At 38.0% G+C, this 21,355-nt stretch overlaps 2 protein-coding genes across 4 annotated transcripts; one reads left to right on the forward strand and one right to left on the reverse strand.

The window, feature by feature from the left end:
- Window positions 1-1,193: 1,193 nt before the first annotated feature.
- LOC108667875 lies at window positions 1,194-12,903 on the reverse strand. The gene is made up of 2 exons (XM_018154974.2): window positions 12,822-12,903; window positions 1,194-3,214 (listed from the first exon to the last, which is right to left on the reverse strand). Exons 1-2 carry the CDS (start codon window positions 12,831-12,833, stop codon window positions 1,379-1,381), a joined length of 1,848 nt encoding a protein of 615 aa, XP_018010463.1. The 5' UTR covers window positions 12,834-12,903; the 3' UTR covers window positions 1,194-1,378.
- Window positions 12,904-17,367: 4,464 nt separating this feature from the next.
- Window positions 17,368-21,150, forward strand: LOC108667872. 3 transcript variants are annotated; one of them, XM_018154968.2, is made up of 4 exons: window positions 18,695-18,976; window positions 19,534-19,652; window positions 20,365-20,563; window positions 20,912-21,150. In XM_018154968.2, the coding sequence occupies exons 2-4, from the start codon at window positions 19,640-19,642 to the stop codon at window positions 21,090-21,092; spliced, it is 393 nt and encodes a 130-aa protein (XP_018010457.1). In that variant the 5' UTR covers window positions 18,695-18,976; window positions 19,534-19,639; the 3' UTR covers window positions 21,093-21,150. The 3 variants fall into 3 exon arrangements, with proteins under 3 accessions (XP_018010459.1, XP_018010457.1, XP_047738134.1); XM_018154970.2 differs by lacking the exons at window positions 18,695-18,976; window positions 19,534-19,652 and adding an exon at window positions 17,368-17,430; XM_047882178.1 differs by lacking the exon at window positions 19,534-19,652.
- The last annotated feature ends 205 nt before the right edge of the window (window positions 21,151-21,355 follow it).

The raw sequence follows: 21,355 nt of genomic DNA on the forward strand, positions 1-21,355 counted from the left end.
GGAATGAAGGCGAATTTTGAAAAATTGTCACGAGCTAAACATCACCGTTAGGCTCTAGTGATTATGTGTACCAAGTTTCATCGAGCTAAGTTCAGTATTTCGCGAGATATTCCACGCTCACTGAATTTGGAATCACGGCCGCGAGACCGGCCGTGAGAGAGGCCGCGTTTTTGTCCGAGACGTTTAATTACTTGTTAATAGAGTTAGCACTTACAGCGTACTGCGGTGTCAGTATCAATTTTGCCGCTACACCTATTGCTGATTCTGAACATCGCAGAAAATTGACAGCTTGTTGCGGTCTCGTACACGCAACTCATTGCTCAAATTTTTGCGTTTTTTAACCGCCTGACCTCTTTACCGATTTGACCAGCACTGTCGAGGAAGATGGATTCAAACCCATTGCATGCTCGCTGCTCCAATCCCGGTACTCTGAACATTTACCACTTGGCCGCCCTGTCCCAAGTTTTTGAGAAAAAATCGAACAGAGGATTGGCTTGGAAATTAATGTTTTGAAGGAATACAAGAATATTAAATATAACGACTCATCGAAATTCAAAATTTATATAGTTGCGATAGGATAAGGACTATTTCTTAGTTGAATAACAGTGTTGAAAAAAAGATAATTGAGCTAGTGGATGTTTGAAGAAGACTTCATCACCTTCTCATACAAGACTTTCACCCTTTAGATTCAAATAGCGAATATTATTTAATAAACCGATGCACAGAATTCATTAAATGCAAATTTTTTGACACTTTGTCCACCAACTTGCATAATTTTTAAAATTCCAAGTGCCTGACGAGGCGCATATTAGTCCTATTAATGCGCAAATTATTTTAAAATTTGGTTTATACTTTTCTCTGATGAAATAAATTATCTATCTGTGGGCTCAAAGAGAGATGTATATTTATTTCTTGCTTTGAATAGCTCAACAACATTGAATTGTTTACGTAAATTTACGTAAACCGTTCCTTCGTTACATTTCCCTCTTAGCATTTCAACACAGCACATAATATGCTTAGTTTCAACAAAATGCCCAGTCCCTTTGCAAATAAGACAAATTGCTTCGGGATTACACAGAACACACATTTACGATCAAATGTAATTCAAAGTTCAATTATCCAAATTGCGGCACACTAAACATTTAACTTTTTAATTTGTACATTTAGTGAGATGATGAAGGATAAAAAATGCATTTTAAATCAAAATTTTAATCGACATGCGTCTGTTAATGCCCGAGTAAGTAGTGAACCGCTGCTTCCACATTCAATATTTTTGTGAAGAGCAGAAGTACGAAATAGAGTAAAAAATTATTTCAGATATCAGACCAATCATGAATTTCGTTGAAACATCCACCTAAAAAACAATGTGGCGTAATTTTCAGTTCCAAAATGGGTTGTAGGCAAACCTACGGCTTCTTGGAGGTGAATCAAATCCAAATCGACCATAGTAGATATTGTTATGCAGATTGTCAAACCTGGGGCTTGTCCATTGGTTAGAATACGGCTTGAGAGGGAAGAACGGATTGTACTCAAACTCATTGCCAGACGGATAGTTATAATTTCCGTAATAGTTTACTTCCTCCCGAGGTGCGAGGCGGTTATAGGGATTAGGGTTCATAAACCGGTAAGTGAAGTCGTTTTGCATGGGCATTTCTGGAATGGGGTATTCAGATTCTTCATTGATATGTTCAGTCATGTCAGGCATCATAGGTTTGTGGCTCATTCTTGTGATGAGGTCTTCGATGAAGTTCAAAATATTTGACGCTTGACTCATTTCGAAAGGACGCCCATTGACTGCAGCTTCCTGACGGTTGAGACTTAGTTCAATGACAATATCAGGCTTTTTATCATTTGTTATAGGTTCTTCGGGGTTTACAAAGTCGATATCCTGATTTGCAGGCGTGGTGAAGTCAATAGTGTTAATGTTTAAAGTTGTCAAATCGACAGTATCTATTCCGTTATCCAAAGCGGTAGGCTCATTCATTTCTGGAGATTCAGGAGATTCCTCCATTTGCACTCTTTCGGGAACTGGAGTGTCGACAGCGTGAGTGCTTTCAACGGCAGGAATATTGGAGTTCAGCATCGCTGCAGCAACTATTGGCTGATCTTTGTAGACTGGATAATTTGCTTCCGGACCACCTTGTTCTTCTTCGGTGTTGGGTATGAAACCGGGAATAGGCCCAGGGTGGTAGTTCTCCTCCAAGCCAGCTGTAATGTGGTCAAATTGAGGCCTAATCTCTTCCATTTCCTGGTGATTGGATTGTTTATTCATTTCAGGATAGTCCATGGAAGGAAGATCAACGTTCATTACCGGTCCAGGCATGAAAAAACCAGATCGAGTTTCATAATTCAAGGAGTCATCAAAAAAACCCGGAGCGAAGTCGTCAGGGTTATGCAATGGTCCAACGAATGACGAATGAACAGGATAATCGTAATCAGGAACAAATCCCGTGTTTCCGTCGGCTGGCCCTTCTGCATTTGTAGGCATGAGGTCATCCAAAGGAGCATCATAGTCCGTATCCGGGTTGATACCAACGGGTACATCGGGCATGCTCGCCTCCTCGTCGGGGTGGAATTCTGCTTCGGCAAATATTGTTTCGGGAGGATAGTCGTGGAGTGCAGGTTCCGAGATGGGAATCATGGATTCGTCCACAACTTCATCTGTAAAACTTTCTTCGTTCCCCAACTCAGATATTACTGGAGTGCCATCTTGAGTTTCTCCTTGCACAAGTTGAATGCCAGATTCGTCTTGCGAGTTCTCAGGGTTTGCATATTCTCCCAAGACAAATGCAACCTTCGGTGGTGGAATCACTTCATCCACAGGAACTAAGCCACCGTCTTCGGCATTCTCTACATTTTTAGTAGATTCAATTTCCGGCGGTGATTTTTCCACAGTCCCATTTGGCTCACCTTCTTCCTGCTTCACATTTTCAGGGTGGGTGGGAGTTTCATCGGGCTTGGAAATATTCTTAGGAGAATCGTCTTCCAGAGGTATTACCTCTCCAACAGTTGCCGATTCATCCATCAGTTCCTTTATTATCTTGTCTTCGTCTACAGGAATTTCTGTCTTGGGAGCAGTAATGTCATTTTCTACTGGATCGGCTCCTTCGATGAGCTCATTGATGGCGGTAGGGTTGGGGCTGCTAGATTCCTCAGTCACCGGCGCCGCCGAAGCAGCTGCCGCCAACACCAGCATCACGCACAGTAATCCAGTCTGCCCATAATAAAATTCCATTAAGAAATGTATATATAACATTACGTTATCTCAATTTGAGAAAAGTTTAATTATATGGACTCAAATAAATATGATATGCATATAAATGCCTAGATCAATTTTTGACGCTCTAATTTCAGCGGCGTATTGTAATTATTCCATCCAGGAAGCGCAAAATACCCGAATAAAAAATAATCACGTATAAACACTCCCAGTTTGCTAAGACCAGTCCACCAGAAAGGAATGCAAGTCAACTGGGTCACTGTACATGCGCTGCTCTGGATGAAACGGCACCATGCAGCTAACTCTTACGGTATCTTACGCATTTTAAGAATAAGAAAGTGCATAGTTGAATAATTATTTTCATTTAGTTCAATGTTTTTGGCATTGTGTTGATATCGGCTCATAGAAGTCATTTTTTTCTTTGTTCTTTGGACTTCTTTGTAGTGCAAGTTAAATGTTGATTCGAATTTCGATCTTTTTGAAATCTATTCGGTGAAACATATCAATTTCACATCATCTGAGAAATCAATAATTCAAGCATAATCATTGCAATCCGAGCATTAAGTGGTCGACAAAATAAATTAGTCTATGGCGAGAATAAATTTTAGCCAAATCAAACAATACATGTTCAAATTACTACAAAATTTGTCTCGTAAATAATTCACATTTTAGTTACAACAATGGGGAGCTAAATTTCATTGAAGAGACGATGCAAACTGGATAACATTAATGTACAGCAGCCGTCATCTGGTCTGGCTGGTGTGAGAGGGCGGGCAGCTCAAACACAACGACCCTGAGACGACGCCTCCACGCTCGGTTTCTGTATTTGGCGCAGGCAATCGAGCAGCATACAAAATAAATAATTTTCCGACGCTATATCTGATGTGAAACATTGTAGCTCTTCAAGGGAGTCATTTTACGAGTTATTTTCACACGTAATTAGGCTGCTTAAATCGCAACTTCACCATAAGTTGAAAACAAAGAAAAAATAAATTCGTCACACCTTCACCGATCGTACTCTTTTGGCACCAATTTTCTGAACTAATTTTCGGGACGAAGTTTTATACCACGCTTCCACGCATAACTTTGTCAAATCAAACCGATCTCGACATAATTAAAACGAAGCTTTTTATTTTCAATTTGATCAGCGCCGCGTTGTCAGATTTTTTTCTGCTTCATTTACACGTGGTGCGCTAAACGCTTAGTTACTAAGGCATGCAAAGGTGTACAACCTTTGCGTTTAGCGCACGACGTGAAAACGGAGCCGACAAAATAATTCTGATAGCGCTTGCACGTGCGGATGATGGACGTGGAAGTAGCGTCAAGTTGAATTCTTTCGTATTGTACAAATGAACCTTAAACAGAATAAATAATATTAATATAACAATATATTATTCACGTTCCGGAGATAATAACATGTTTTCGATTAGCAGCGTTGTGTGTTAAATTTGTAGGTAAAATGTTATTCATATTGACTTGTTTTGATACACTTCTAAACTTCTTTAATACTAGCATAATTTCGGGAAGGAATGTAAACTTTACGTAAGAAAAATGAATAGAATTGCAGTGTTTTATTACTATACACTCGTAAACACTTTGTTCTGCTAGCGGCTCAGGAGAATCACTCAAGAAACATTATTTAATATGGGAATGTAACGAACGAACCCGCGTCTCATGGTAAAGTATTACAAATGATTTTGAGATGATGTCACTTAGAAGGTGACAGTTTCAACGCAAAACTCACGAAAAGGCAAAAAAAATTAACAAAAGAACCTAAAACCATTTAATTCCTGATTGCGATCCCAGGCCCCAAATCAAGACTTGTATTTTATCATTCGTACAATATGTTACAGTGAAAATCAAATCAGTGGTTTTCTTTGAAAACGCCATAAAAGGAATCGCAGGCGCAAGTCGCGGCTGTTATAATGTTTGCTTGGGATTCCCCAAAGGCATTTTCCTCGGGGCTTGCAAACCGTGCGCAGCATGATAGCATGAAACTTCTGCGATTCCATTAAGTTGACAGCTTGTATATGTCACAATAAAATTATAGTGATAGTAGGCTGAGCCTCAAATTCAGGTTTAAAAGGAAAAAAATGGACCTCTTACCCAATAGATGTAACTTTACAAGGATTAATGGTATAATAATTGATTACTCCTTGCGTGATACGTCACTCTGTGACGCTTGACAACATGATTCACCTATGATGCACGTAGCAAACAAAGAACGGTTTTGAAAAGAAGGTTGCATCTAAGGAAAACCCATCACTCCATTTTAATTATGAATAAATCAAAACCTTTAAAATTTAATTCATCATTGAAACGATATGAATAACATGCGCTCGCATATAACGATCATGACTTAGGCTATACCGCAAGTCAGACTTCGATAGCCCTAAATTACATGTCCTTGAAAACGCAACCTGCTGCTGCCGTCACGATTGCCTTCACCTTCAAATAAAAGAGGTCGTTCCTCAATGGGAAGATGCGGTTGGTTACCTTTTAAATTCATTTCTATCTTTTTCATTTTATTTCAGATTGTGATTAGGGTCTGACCGCGCATTATTGGAAATTGAATTTCATGTTACCACAATTTTAATGATCGTTTCAAAAAAATATTTTGTGTGCCTCCAGAGGTTAAATTCATGGACGAATGATGTCGTCCATGAATTCATATTGTGGATAAACATTCAACATATGACTACGAATTCATACATATACTTATGCTTGCTTGAAGTATAAATGCAAGATTAAGCGGAAACACAGCCTGCTTACCGTAAGCGGAAACTAATTGCAATGCTCTTACCAGACTATCGGTTTGAATTCGTAGCAAAATAAAAAAGTTATTTACTCAGAATGTAATTAATATCAATCGATGCGTCATTTTTAACAAAGATTCAATGCACAAAATAAATGCTCTAGACGGCGTCGATGGCAACTAAAATTGTCAGTGTGAACCGAGCTATCAGATCCGCTATTTGACGTGGCCACATGCCAGTCGCCTCCCCAGTTCTTGCAGCCATTTGCTACTGTACAACACCCGGTCACATCTAGAACATCGGTTTTGTTTTTTAAAATTCAGCGCCTGATTTTATTTCATAACCAAATTATTTCAATTATTGGTGAAAACTAACAAAATTACGCATGCCAGTGTTTGTGATAACAGTTGGTAAGCTAGTATTTGACCAGATTTCATCATATTATGGTGCAAATTTAGTGTCACCACGAAAGTATAACATTAAATTTACGTGCATTACAAAATTACATTAATATGCCCTATATCATTTTATTCTCGACTTGATACGAAGCGCACGACGTGACTGGCACTTATTGCTGCAGTTCTCAGGGGCAGGCAGATGCTGTCTGACAGGTTGCAGAGCGCACGGCAGCTCGCAGCTCTACCCTTGTCTGACCTTCTGACGCAGCGACCGCCGGTGCGCGATTCCGAGAGAAGATTTTTTTTATTTTTTTAGTTTCCATCAGGAATATAATTAGAAAAATTTAGATTTCAGTTTCCATCAGCAAGATAATTAGAAAAATTTAGGTTAGCAGTTATTAAATGAAACGTCATTTTTTGTCAGTTTATTTTTTCGTAGTTCGTTTGAAACGACAAATTTTTACTGCTGACTGATTGTGATCTTTAATAGAACATGGAACGACGTACGTATTCTCTGTAAATACAAAGACTTTCTGATATGGGGCAAAAGCATTATGAATCATTTTCATATATCAAATGTTTTTAATTGATAATTTATTAGTCCCTTTAAAATAATTTCTTCCTCAGAAAAAACACTCACAGAATCACTTACAAGTTCTTATATAAATATCCTCAGAACTCGTTGTAAAAATTTATCTAGAATAAATTATTGAATCAAAGGTTTATGTTTTCGTCCAAACACTCGTTCCTTAATTTAGCACGTCTTCGTAATGTTTCCAAAGTACATCTACGTTCACTCAAAGAGTCGGAAATAGACGGTCTCAGGACAAAAAAAAAACATGTGACAATAAACCAATGAAAATGTGGAAGAACTTCTACTCTTCTAGAATTATTATCGTGGCATCAACGAAACCTTTGTACTTTTTGCCTAATGAAGGGAAGTGGAAATGGAAACATCCTCTGTTGATGTTATCTGAGTCAGTTAATTTAAGCTCGTGGCTCAAGAAAATAAACAACGAATATTTTATTTTTTAGATGCTTCAGACATAAAGCAAACAAAATAATCAACAAGTCCTTAAGTTTACGGGAGGTAAAACATAACAAACTGAAGGCCTTATCTAAGTTAATGGCAAGTTAATATTTCAGTCAGGCAAGTCTCCTGGCTTGCCGCTCTTCGTGCTCGGAATGAAAATGCTGCGCAGCACTCGTCCTCGTAGCACGACTATAACCTGAAGCTTTGAATCTCATGGGGCCATACTTTCAAAACTCGCTAAGTGAACGTAAGTACTTACGCCCTATTTTCTTGTCTATGATTGGTGGATTTTGCTTGAAAGGCCGTCAATGATTGGCTGATGAATTTACGATCTCTTAACTTTTTTTTAAAGTATGGCTGCTGAACATCTGTGCGAAGCTCAAGTTTTACCTCCCGAATTTGCCAGTGCAGCGATGTTATCACATGACCATTCTAATGCAGATGCGTTAAAGTGAAGGAGGTGACTATTAACTATAGCAAACTCGCATAAAAATCCGCTCTTGTAACGGAATTATATGTTGAAACGCGCGAACAACCGCCCGCGTGGCAGCGATTGATTCTCCCGTGAAGTAGGAAATTCACTTTATAATAATAATGATAGTAAAATTCCACCTACATGCACTTTGGGCTATTTAAATCATATCATTTTTTTGCACTATCAAATAGGGCTCCCATATATGGACGCCCAAGTCAACCGACACATTTGAGACTGACAATGTGTAGTCGAAATCTGTATGCTAACTAAACTCGTACAGAAGAGCGATGTAAATCTTGAATGAGATTTATAACATATAAATAACGGATGTTTCGCGGTCTTTCGAAGACCCTCACGCAGGACAGAGTTGTATAACTGTTAATGCAATTAAGCGACTCATTTTAGTAGGTCATGCCGCTCGTTCTCGGTCCAGGCTACCTCGAATGGTTTTGCGCTCACAATCGATGTTAATGAGACTGCCACTGCCGACTGCCATTAATATGATTCAATCATGTTAATCCCAAGTGATTTTTAACTTCCAACTCTACGTCATCTATCGAGCGCTCATACCTCAATTTTTTCCAATTCCCACTAATCCCCATGCATTAGCCAATGTGTACCGGTTTTTCCGGTGGGCCACAATTCAAGTTGGTAGTGAGGCAGAATCGATGCAACTTTTTTGTAACTTGAAGGTTATAGTTTTCGCCCACTGCGTAACCTCAATACGTCTAAAAGCAGAACGCAAACAATGTAAACTTTCATATTCATATAAACTGTAGTTAAAGCAACAAATTTTCCGGGCAGATTCTACATCTCTATTGGAACATAATTTCGTTAGTCCGTGAAATCCACAAGGATTTATTATACAGCTCTCCAAAATTGAAATATTGAAAAAATGGAATGCAGGCGAAAATTTTCACATTCAAGATTTGTTATTTAACTCCTGTAATTTTTCCATTATTCAAATCAACATTATCACAGAGTATGATCTTCCAATTTGTGAATTATCGTACACGCCGGCATAAGCAAAAGCGATATTATCCATGTTCCCAACACTTAACTAATTCAGATCAGCGGGAAAATGCGATAGTGTGGGGTTGTTTTTATTTGATTTTAATGAATTTCTTCTTTCGAAGAAGCAAATGAAAGAAATTCACTAGATCTTCATGAAAACGCCTATTATTTGTCATTAATAAAAACACCAAATTTCCGTTGCATAACGGACATGCATAAAAAAGGTTAGCTAAATCCCTTTAACACAGAATTTAAAAATTGCGAAATTGTTGTTGAAACTTTCAATGGTTCGGCTGAGCCGTCAATTATTTCCTGGATTGCGCCGCAAATAGCAGTGAGACTCGAACGTTCTGCCTATGTTTTTTTCCTCATCAGAGGCTTGCTGGACGGGCATTTCCCCCACCCGCCACGGCTTGAAAGCAGCGTCGTGCAACCGCAAGACGTCCGGCTAGGCAAGACATACCAATCGCCTCAGCTGTCTCTATGACGGAGAGTGATTTGCCACGAGAATTTCGTGTTGTTGACAGGGTAAAAAATGGTCCTTGCGAACAAAATAATCCTGATATGAGATAGTACAATGCATACAAATATATATAATTTTAATTTTAAATAAATCAAATTACGTTATTTAAATATTTAAAGAAGAAAGATTCCAGAAATTTTGGAAAGAACACATTCTCGCTGATAAATTTACATAAGACGTTAATATCCGAAACTGTCATACTTAAAAGCAAGAGCACGAATGTAAAAACGAAACTTTCGAAAAAAGCATATCTCATAAACGCATCGAACTTTTATGAGAAATGAAAATTTAGAAACCATTTAAATTAATTAGCAAAGCGTAAACAATTCCGTTGGTATAGTGTCATCTTCATGACATTGAGACTCCGCAGGTAGCTGAAGATGCTACCACATGCAAGTCTTACGCATCATGCATGCATTCATTGCATGCAACTGCATGCATTACTTCCGAGTGCTGCGTATCTGCATTCATTGCATGCGCCCGCATGCATTACTTCAGACTCCATCGCAATTTGCATTCATTAGATGCAACAGCACCTACTACTGTCGGAACCTGGTTCTCAATGTGTAGTTTAGAACACTTCATAAACGATGATTGAAAATTTCACGATTTATCAGCATCCAAGTAACATGTGAATCTTTGTGCGACTCAAAATAAGTCAAGTAGAAAATCATGAAATATTGATAATAATTTAATAATTTGATATTCTTTTGGAATCATACTGTTGTCTAATTCATCATTTTCATGTAATCTGTAGAGATGTAAAATGTTTAATAGTATATTTTATGCTCCTCAGTCATTGACATCAAGTTCAGTCAACTTCAGTTAGCGTGAGCAAACTTTGAAAAAAATGGAAAATTACCACCGTGCTGAAAAACATAAAATTTAAAAAAAAATAAACATTTTAAAACATAATTGCATCAAACCTTCTATTTCCCAAACACCATTCCGAACGAACAGAGAAATCTGCATTTTGTTCGCTAGAATGTGATATGGCTCGCTCCTATATTCAAATTATTAAGTTTTAGAATTGAAGAATGAATTTTTGAATAATATAATAGAAAACTATAGATCATGGCATGAAGAGAACTGAAAACCATTAAACATCTTCCACAGCTGCACGCAGAGGCGCAGCTGTGGTCTGCGCGAAACCACCGTAAGCGACCTGAATTCAACAACAGCTCCGGTAACCTATCGCTTGTTCAAAGGCAAATTTCTAATCCATTTCCGGGCCAATAGTATAATCAGTTTGCAGCGCCATAACCAAGACGTTAGTGAGAGCATTTCAAGTCGCTTGTCTCTGTTACTTTAAACCGCTCAAAAGAACGGGTCGATAAATTATACTTTACCTAGATTTTAAGATCGGCAGTGGTGGGTGCGGTAGGTTGGATTCAATGTTTGGTCGAGAAATAAGAGGCGTGTTGTATTGTGATGGACTGCATCGAGTTTAGGATGTTTCGCTTTGACTGAACTGGACCTGATGGCAGCATTCCAGTCTTAAGTTCAACTGGATTTGATCCATATACCATAATTTGATAATCTCATGACCGCAGACATCAAGTTACGATGCAAGATTTACGTTTTAAAAGAGAAGGGTAGTGACAAATCTTTCCTGCTTCTTACAAACCTCATGACGGCAGACATCAAAGTTTAGATGTAAAATTTGCGTTTTTGAAGAGGAGGTTATAGTGACAAATATTTCCTACTTCTAATACTTCATTTACTTCTTCATCAACAGTTGCTTTTACATCTGAACAGTTTCCGCTGCAAAATGACTATAATTGCAAGGAAGTCTTTCTCTCCCAAACATGTGAACAACCGAAAACACTTTCAATATTAATGTAGGATCTCTCTCACTCCGTAAAATATGAAGTGCTTCATAACCTGATTTCTAAACGATTTTCAAAATCAAAGATATTAAATGCACAAAAACAATAATTCAGGAAATTAATTATATTCCCCCCCCCCCCGAAAGTCTGGCACTATTAACTAGACTCCTGCGTCTCGAAATAATTTTCTCGAAATGAACCGGGACAGACGAAACGAGACGAGAAAATTCCGGGAAAAAAATAACGGGACAGAGGGTAAAATTTGTCCCGGAAACAACGTATGAACCGAGAAAGACTTCTGTCCCGGACTTTAAAACTTGTGTCCCGGTAAATTATGAACCGGGACGAGACAGACAGATTTGAAACGAGACATAACGAGCCGAGACGAGATTTGTTTTAATTATTTGAGACAAAACAAGTTTTTCGATTACGATACGAATCATTTTGAAAACATGGGTTGAAGAATGACAAGTTAGCCCTTTATTGCTAATAGGGACATAGACAGTTACAAGGTAAATTGAGTTAATTGCAGATTTAACATAACATAACATAACTTAGTGCTCTCGGCGCTGAAGCGTAGGCCTGATGTGGCCTGTCACCGATTCTTTTCCTTTTCGTGCCTTGTTTACAGAAGATCTAAAATCGTGTCATTTGACCGGATCTTTTCTTGACCGGATCTTTTCATGACTGACGATAGTTTGAAGAAGCTACTAGACTTCCACCGAGTTTCGATAAGGAGCTAGGCATTTCAAATCTGAACATATATTTTTCCATAGCTTTATCTAGTCTATTCTTGAACGCGTTCATACTTGGAGCGCCAACGATGTCATCGGGGAGGCTGTTCCACATGTCGGTGATTCGAAGCTGTCTCTTATACACATCTAGATGTGNTTAAAGATTATGAAGCTTCCAAGCCTCCATTATCGACGTCTGCGTGGGGACCTCATTGAAGTATACAAGTATACTCATGGCTTATACAAGGTCCCGGAAGGATTACTAGAAGATGTGTATAAGAGACAGCGTTATGTCTCGTTAAAATGACTGTAAATTCCGGGAAATTTTAAGGTACCTATTTTAACCGGGACGTCTCGTCTCGTCTCGGTATCGTCCCGGAATTCCAACGGAAGGCTGAAAATTGTCCCGGTTTTTATTGCGAACCGGGACAGAGCCTGTTGTCTCGTCTCGTCTCGTCTCGGATTAAAAAAAAATACCAAACGCAGGAGTCTACTATTAACCACATCGAGCACGGGGGTATAGGTTGTTTAATTTCTAATGGTAGGCTGTTATAGGACTAATTTTTTCACCGGGACGAATTTCCCGTGCATCAACAGCATTTGTTTCTGTTATTCGAGTTCCTTAAAGATCGCAGGCAGAAATTCCACGATGAAAAAACATATATAGGAGGTCACGATAACGGAATGCCTGAGCTGAAGATTGAATCACAAATCTGTCCTTAGGTACTGTTGAAAAAATGTAAATGCCTCACTCATGTCAATAACCACTCTTTAGCATTTAAATTTAACTTACAGTGACCAAATTACAAGCACGATAGAACAAAAATCACAAGATTACTCACCACCTTCGCCATGTTAGCGCTTACGTTCCAGCACGGCTAATGCCGCGTCATCGCAGGCGCTTCCTTTTATAAGCAACGCCTCCGCATCCACGATACCCACTGCAACAACGTCGGCTGTCTCCGGGCGATGCAGGACGTAACGAAAAAAAACTATTTTTTCTGAATTTTCGGTTTCCCTGAACTCGTAAATAGTGACTTGGAGCGACTCTCCACCATGAATTTAGTCCGCTAGCGCGAGTTCGTCCTCTAAAATTTTTTACTTCAATTTCAACGACAACGATGTTTTATTACATCAGGAAAAGAGGAGCTGCCATGCAGTGACTCATCTTAATTTCAGTAATCTTTACGCTGGTATCCGCTTGTTTGAGGTACGCCCAAGGTTATATTAAATACAAACACATGTCGTATGAACCTAATCAACCAAATTAAAACCAACATAGTACCAGCTCGGTTGAAAAATTATTTAAAGTAGATATTTGTCTATGAACTTCTTTGTAGAACTAAATTTATGCAACTCATGTTTAACGAATAAATTAACAATAAACATCTCAAAAGTTCGACAATTTTTGGTAAAAGTTTAAAGTTTAAGAATTTTAAGAAGAATAGATTATTTTTAAATTGAATTTTCATGCGAAATTGTTCACATAACGTAAAGTTGCAAAATATGCTGTCATCAAATGTTGTAATCGATTTTAAGAATTGATAAGGAATGTTTCTCGAGCTCGTAGAAGGTTCTATCGTTTTCTCTCAACACATTAAACAACTTAAGTAGCATAACCAATAGTATATACCAAATCCATATAACACGTCTTAATCATGAACACTCAATCAGAATATTTTTATGAAAACTTTAATGTACATCAATATCATAATACCTTTGCTTCACCTGCGTATTTTTTCGATATATATAATGATCATCGAGAATGCATGCTTAGAATAAAAAAATGTGTACTGTAAATTTGTCGTATTTTTTCGAGAATAAATATTTACTCAGCGTACTGTTTGTATAAACTTGCGTTTCTGTGGGAGCTTAACTTCCTCGATCACAATATGAGATCGAAACTCATTTGATTGGTCATTTTCGCATTTTCAAAAGATTATATATTTTTCCCGTTTTTTTTTTTTTGTCGGTACTAGCACAAATTCAGAAATAAAATAGTGTCATTTATGGAACAGTTATTTCTCATAATTAAGAAGGTATATAACTCCAAAGACAGGCATTTTTTTCTCGTTTTAAAGGACTAGAATTTATCAGGCATCAGCGATCTCGACGCGTCATAGGTGGTGATCCTGAGACTCAGAAACTCGTCAATCAAAAGTCTAACTAAATAAATTGTGGTGAAACTATTCAATTTTTGCAGTACATTATATCTCTCACTTCAAATATATTATTGTTCCCCATTGGGTTAGTGGTTAGAGAAAATATATAATTTCAAATTTTGTCTCATGAACTCCGCTCAAGTTTTTATCGTAATTAAAGATTTCACCTAATTATGAAGACGAACAACTACAATATTGAAAACTATGACTTGAAAGACTCAAATTTCGCTGGCTATCTAAGTAACTTTGATGAATTAACTATAATCAATTTTAGCTGCAGATAAAAATAGGAACGCTATTTCCCAGATAACTAATTAGGTGACTGCTATGCTCCGACTTCCATGATCAACGACACGATAGGACGAAGACTGCTGATGCAATGCATCGCTAACGTCACGCATACACGTACGAGTGACGTCACAAGTTGACGCTCAGCAAACATTGGTCGACCTCCATCCTCGACGCTGCTCTGTGCTCGACGCTGCTCTGTGCTCGACGCTGCTCTGTGCTCGACGCTGCTCTGTGCTCGACGCTGCTCCATCCTCGACGCTGCTCCATCCTCGACGCTGTTCCATCCTGTACGCTGCTCTGTGCTCGACGCTGCTCCATCATCGACGCTGCTCAGTGCTCGACGCTGCTCCGTGCTCGACGCTGCTCCGAGTGTGTCCGACTGCTGCTCGGTGTGCGTCTTCTCCTATTTATTTCGCTGTTGTTCTGAGTGCGACTGCTGCTTTATTTGCTCTGTGACTGTCCGTGCAAGCTGCGACTCTACCCTAGCAGAAGTTCATCACCGAATAGCTGATCCTGCGGCTACATTGAATGATTTCAGTCATGGCTGTGTGGAGCATAATCTTTTCACGGTTAAATGTAGCGTTTTGTTTGCTAATTCCACTCACAAACAATTTTTTTACTGCTCGTTTACGACTGCGACTGCTTTTTGTCTTGTTTGATGTCTGTCTTGGTGACCGATGTCATCTGTTTTTTCGCATAAAAAGCTTACGCTACGTCTTCTGTTGCTTCAAACTTAAAAAAATACCTAAATTTTTGTGCGGTATAGTTTTCCTACACCATGCATTATGCTTGGTATGACTCGGACCTGAAACATGTTTGCAGGCGCCGACATCCGAGCAATACAGGTTCTTCTAGCCGCCGCATTTGGTAAATAGAATCACAAATCAAAAAGAGCCACACTGAAGTTGCAAAAAGAACCCGTGGTATTTCTATTATTTACGTTTGTACAATGAGATCTTCTTGTCCTTGAAAAGATATAGAAGCTGAGAGAGGGTTCCGGACTTTCCGGGTTTTTCCGAACAGGATTTAAAAATTAAATAATGTGGTGCCTCGTGGCAATTAAGTGTCGCAGTACGAAAATAATATTCCAGAAAATAAATTTTCCTCTTTACAAATAGCATACAACAATAAGTTTCAACTTCTAATGACGCTGAAATTAAGATTAGAAGGATTAAGAATGAATGAAGTCGATGACTTTAATTGGTTTCTCTAAAACTAATTACATTCTTTTTCGCTTTTCTTCTAGAATAACGACAAACCGTATTGAAAAATACAACACAGTCAATAAGTTGCTTATTAATTTTTTTTACTGATTTCCTTCTTTTACATTTATCTTGGCCGGTTCCGTTTAAAACCCGGTTAATTTCTTTGAAGTCGGACTCTTTTCCGGAGACAAAACAGCCGAATTATTCAGGGTCCCGGAAAACTTAAAAGCTATACCTCATTCGACCGGCAATGCTAGCGGCCAAGCGCTAACTGAAAAAATTAAATCTTAGCTGGATTTGAATGCCGAAAACAGCATCTACCAAGTCTTAAATGTCCTAATCTTACATATATTTGTCAAAGTCTATTTAAGAGCGCCTGTGTGGTTTCAAAGCCTGGCACCGCAAATAATGAGGGTTTTTCGGGTGTGTATGCACCTGACCGGTTTGCTGTCGGGATATTACCAGAGCCTAAAATTTCTGTCATGATTGGAGGATATTAAATAATTGGACTAAAAATCCAACTTTGAGTTTGCATTTGGAGTATTTATATTCAATTTAAAGGAGGCATAATAGTTTTTCCGTCTTCTGAAGCAGGAGTATAACGGGAGTCCTATTTTTTATGAAAAACATGGTTGTGAAGAGGTCTCTTTTCAGTTAGAATTCAAAAGCTTTCTTATCATTTAGAGATTTTAGATTACGAGAATAAAAGATATTGGGATAACAGGATTCCAAAAATGCCAATGTATTCCAAAGTTCAGGCTAGCCTGCTAGTTAGTTATATTATAAAATATTACTATTATTTATAATAAATAGTAACACATGCTCATCGCTTTATCCGACAAAGAATACACTATATGAGGCCAAAGATTTGGAGAATGTTTAGAAGAAAAATAAGCTATAGGCATAAATTATTAGGCTAAGCCGTCGACAAAAAAAAACACGAAATAGTTTTCATCAATAAATCATCAAAATTATCTCAAATGTGTTGAACAATAAGCTTCAATGCTAATCCCGGCTGTGAATTTTCCTCTGAAGTTATTAAAAAAAATCAAATCTGCTGCTTTGCCCATAAGCATATGGCCAGTATTGATGACCGCTAATATGACTAAAGTCCGTTACTGGCAAGCGTTCAGCCAACTGTTTTAGGGTCCAGGAGGTCTTAGAGAAGCTTAGCTCATAATTATGCTGCTGGGTCGTCAGGTCAAGCTTATCGCCAGCTAGAGTAAGAGCAATTAACAGTGATAACTTGTATGTCTGTGACGTATACACACTGACGCCAATTTCTCTCTGAAAATGATAACCATGATTCCGGTTTTGACTGAATAAGCGGTGTGCATTAATCAAAATTTGGTGTATGGATCATAACAAAGAAAGAATAATGACACCGGCATATATGTTGTCTTAATTTCAGTCACTTCCTAATGTAAAATCACTTGGCTAATAAATTTCATTGTCTGTATCATGCAATAATTTTTATCAGCTGCAACGTCTGGGTTCAAACTATAGCAATTGAATTTAAAAACTTGAACGTCAGAGAAATAAAATTGAAAGATTATAACTACTTAAGCCCGTCTTCATTAACATCTTCTATTCAGAAATTATAAATATTAATATATTAGTAGTAGTCGCTCGTATTAACTTTGAGCGCTCAGCGTTTTAAAGTTTTAACCACAGTAAGGATGGCGTGACACTGAGTGACATCTGGGTGGAAGTATGCTCCAGTATACGGGCAACCGTCTTGGTGTTAACTGTTCAAAGAGTTGAGCTCTTTGTACAGGAAAAAGTTTAATAAGGTACAGACAGGAATACACTCGGCAGGAGAATTGCCCATTTGCTTTAAGTATATTGAAGCCGAATGTTTAGTTTCGAGTTTTTCATAGCCGAAAAAACTGCAGGAGTATAAAATGAGAGCTTGGTTAAAATTCTTTCATAGGTTTCTCTCGAATACAATCAAAAATTACTTATTAGAATACGTGATAAATTTGTTGTTACTAATGGCAACTCATTTCTGTTTTGGTCAGCATGAATAATTAATTGGTGAAACACTGAAGTAAAAAATGGTAAAATATTCTCTCTTGGAGTCACCGATATGTGGAACAACCTCCCTGATTACATCGTTGACGTTTCGAGTATGTATGAACCTCTCCAATTACATTGTTGACGCTCCAAGTAATGAACGCGTTCAAGAACAGACTAGATAAAGATTTGGAGCAATATAAGTTCCGACTTGAATTGCCTAGCACCATATGTCCATATCGAACCTATATAGTGGAAGTATAGTAGCTATTTCAAACTATCATCAGTTTAAAAGATCCGGTCAAATGACCTATTGTTAGATCTCCTGTGAACAAGTCACGAAAAGACAAGAAAGACAGGCCTCATCAGGCCTATTCTTCAGCGCCGATATCACTATGATATGATATGATAATAATTGCATGTAATATTAGTCCCTATGATTTTGGGGGAAATTCCGTTGGGAAACCTAAGTCTTTCAGTGGTTCTATGATTAGATGATCAACTCGAATATTTAAACAAGCATGCAAATAAACGTGGCATGGCTCTTTAGATAAAATATCGTTGTACATTAACTGAACAGTAAAATTTACAACTTTTACCTTCTATGTAACTAATGTAAGACACCTACTATACAATTAGACCGGTTTTCCTGCCCACTGGAGCGATCGTGTCCGATGTTATGACGATGATGTCAGGCTTGTTACGTTTATCGTCACGCACTGAAAGTCTGATTTACGTGGATTAGGCTCCGATTTCTCTGTTAAGATATGCTCTGATTTTGAAAAAATGTGCTGTTCGTGTAGAAATAAATGTGATTGTCCTTTGATGATAATTATGATTGCTGGTCAAAAACACATACGTGGTTGTAAGATATTTCAATTTTCGATTTGAATGCCGCCTATCAAATTTAAGATATTATATATCGTGTATAAATGTTGTAAGGTTACGATAGATTCCTGCTTTACCCTAAGCATTACGATTAATACTCGCGTATAATTAATTTCGTCCTGAGTCACTCAGGATTTCTAGAAAAATTGTAGGCTTATGTGACTTAAAAAATTGAAAGGCTTTTATAATTATGAAAAATCAATCGTTCTCATGAAATTCGGCGAATTTCTCTTCTTTTACGCGATTTGTTAAACTATCCTGCTATGACTTTTACTATCAGCTGCAGTCAGTAAACAGTAAACGCGGTCATTTGTTCAACATGGTGCAAAATTCCACAAAATTCGAGGTGCTCATGACGTACTAAGACTTCAAGCAACTCGGGAAAGCACAGTTACTGATACAAGAGAACTTGCTCGTGTTTTATCGTCTTCCTGTGTAAGTGGAACGTTATAGTCCTTCGGTTGTGTCGCAATAGTTGACGATGTTCAATTCAGGGCACCGGAATAGAGGCCATGTCATCAGTTAGATCGCGAATAATTAATGAGTGACCTGGTGAACTGACTCACGGTAAATGACTCGCGAGTTGCATGTAACATCGACGAGGCTCTATCAGTTAAATGTATAAATTCATAAGTATTAACTTATTAGATTGAGTTGACAAGGCGATTTAGGTACAGGTATAAGTTTAAATATGCCAAGAATTGAGAAAGAAAAATTATTTCTGACAATTATCAAATTGGCTATAATGATAGTTTCAAGCCGCATTCATTCATTAGTTCTATGTTTAATGAATGTTTTATTCGTGAAATGTAAGATAAATTCATAAAAAAATTCAATTCACTTTTTTGCTAGTGTCATTTTTTAACGCATTGGACTTACATGAGTTTGGATGCTCATGTTTCTTGAGTATTTAAAAACAATCAAAGCTAACTGAATAAACATTCCTAACTTTTCCCTATAACTTGCCATGTTAATTATCCTTTTTTTTGCAGAATTATTGCAACTTTCCCGGCAAGAGTGTTCCCAAATAGTTTACTGAGCTTGTAAAACTTCTTTTTTTCTCACGACTGCTCCATCAGTCTTTTGTGTGTCGCGGTCATGAACGACACGGGTGCGTGACCTCAACTAATTGTGCGACGTTGATATAAATCTTGTTTCCCTTCACGACTTTCAATAGCAAAGTGACACTTCTAATAGAACTGATCATTATTTTTACGATAGTGTGAAAAAATTTCCGGACCACTATTATTAAATGCCAATTCAGTTCACGAAATTCGATAAAATGTTTGTGAAAACAGCCAAGGGATTCTATCTGTGGTCGACATGATATTGTGACCTAGATTGACTCTCAGTTTGTCATGATTTCCTTCGTACTTCCTCTACTCCTAGTAAACAATGCACTAATTATGCCTCTTCCCTTGTTTCACTCCGAGCGTTCTAGACCTTAATATATCCCTGACAATGCAGCGTCTCTCAGTCTTGTCTCTCTCGGAACACAGGACTCGTGAAAGATGATCATATGCAAACAGATCTTAGTCTAGCACCGACAAGAATCCTTGGTGCAAAATACGAACAGCTTTGATAAATGATAGTGCCCCATACCTAAGCCTTACATTTTTATTATACTGCATGACTATAAATCAGTTAAATATGTGTTAACTGCTTGTGCGTGCGAATAATCGCTCCATAATATTTACGAAATGAAGAGGACTAATTAAATTCAAACGAAATTAAGTTACTGTTTGTGAGTATTTACATATATTACCAAATTGCCATTTGCTAATTACTAAGATATTACAGACTAAATTACTATTCTTTGGCAGGGTTTAACGGGATCACAATGGATGCTCGACTTTTACAAGGGATAAGTTACAGCAACCGGGAGGTGGTTGCCACAGATGTCGCGAGCCTCCTAACCCTCGTGCTAAGTGGGCCCTTGCTCGCCTCCGTCGTCATCTGGTACATTGCCGCCACCTTCTTCTGGGGCGTGCATGTACCTAAGAGTATAGGCATCGATGTTGGGTAGGTGACACATCCAACAAATGTAGCCAGTGAATTCGATGTTTTGTCGTCGAGGACTTTATTTTACATTGCTTTATTCTGGGAAAAATACTGCTGTGAACTAAACTTGTGACTTATTTACTTACTTTATATATAAAATTTAGATGAAATTTAATCCACTGAATATATTGGAATGTGATTTAATTTCAGTTCATACGTCGGTGCACACAAGCAAGTATTGAGTGAACATTATCCAGCTGCATTGCCAACACTGACCTTGGCCGTTTCAACAAGACTAATTTTTTAAATGTCGTATTTGGTTCGAATGCTGACGAGCTAATATTCAGCACGTGTCTCTCCTTATGTCAGGCAGTACACCAAGGAGCACTACCCCTACCTCTATCAGAGAGTAAACCGGGCCTTACTCAAGTGGGCGCATCTTCCACCTCGCAGCCGTCCTAAAGACTTGGTGTGGGATACGTGGTTTACGAATGTGGACGGCGTTACAGTTCCTTACCAAGTGTTCAAACGACGTATCCTTGAATTGTGACCATCAACCCCATTTCAAGTTTGTCTACAAAATATCAAACAATCTATATAAATAAAACATTTCATGCGCTCACGACCTTACATATGCGTTTATTTATCATCGATCAAACCTTACATGTACGAACCGTGCAATGACCTCTCAAAAACGAAAAGTTCATGATTGATGTCAAAGTTTTCAAATAATGAAATAAACATTTCTGAGCTTGACTTGTAGGCAGTGGTTATTCATTTGCGCACACCTGGTAAATTCCCTGAATAGTTGTG

The sequence above is a fragment of the Hyalella azteca genome, unplaced genomic scaffold (genome assembly GCF_000764305.2).
Source record: "Hyalella azteca isolate HAZT.00-mixed unplaced genomic scaffold, Hazt_2.0.2 contig9839, whole genome shotgun sequence".
NCBI lineage: Eukaryota > Metazoa > Arthropoda > Malacostraca > Amphipoda > Hyalellidae > Hyalella > Hyalella azteca.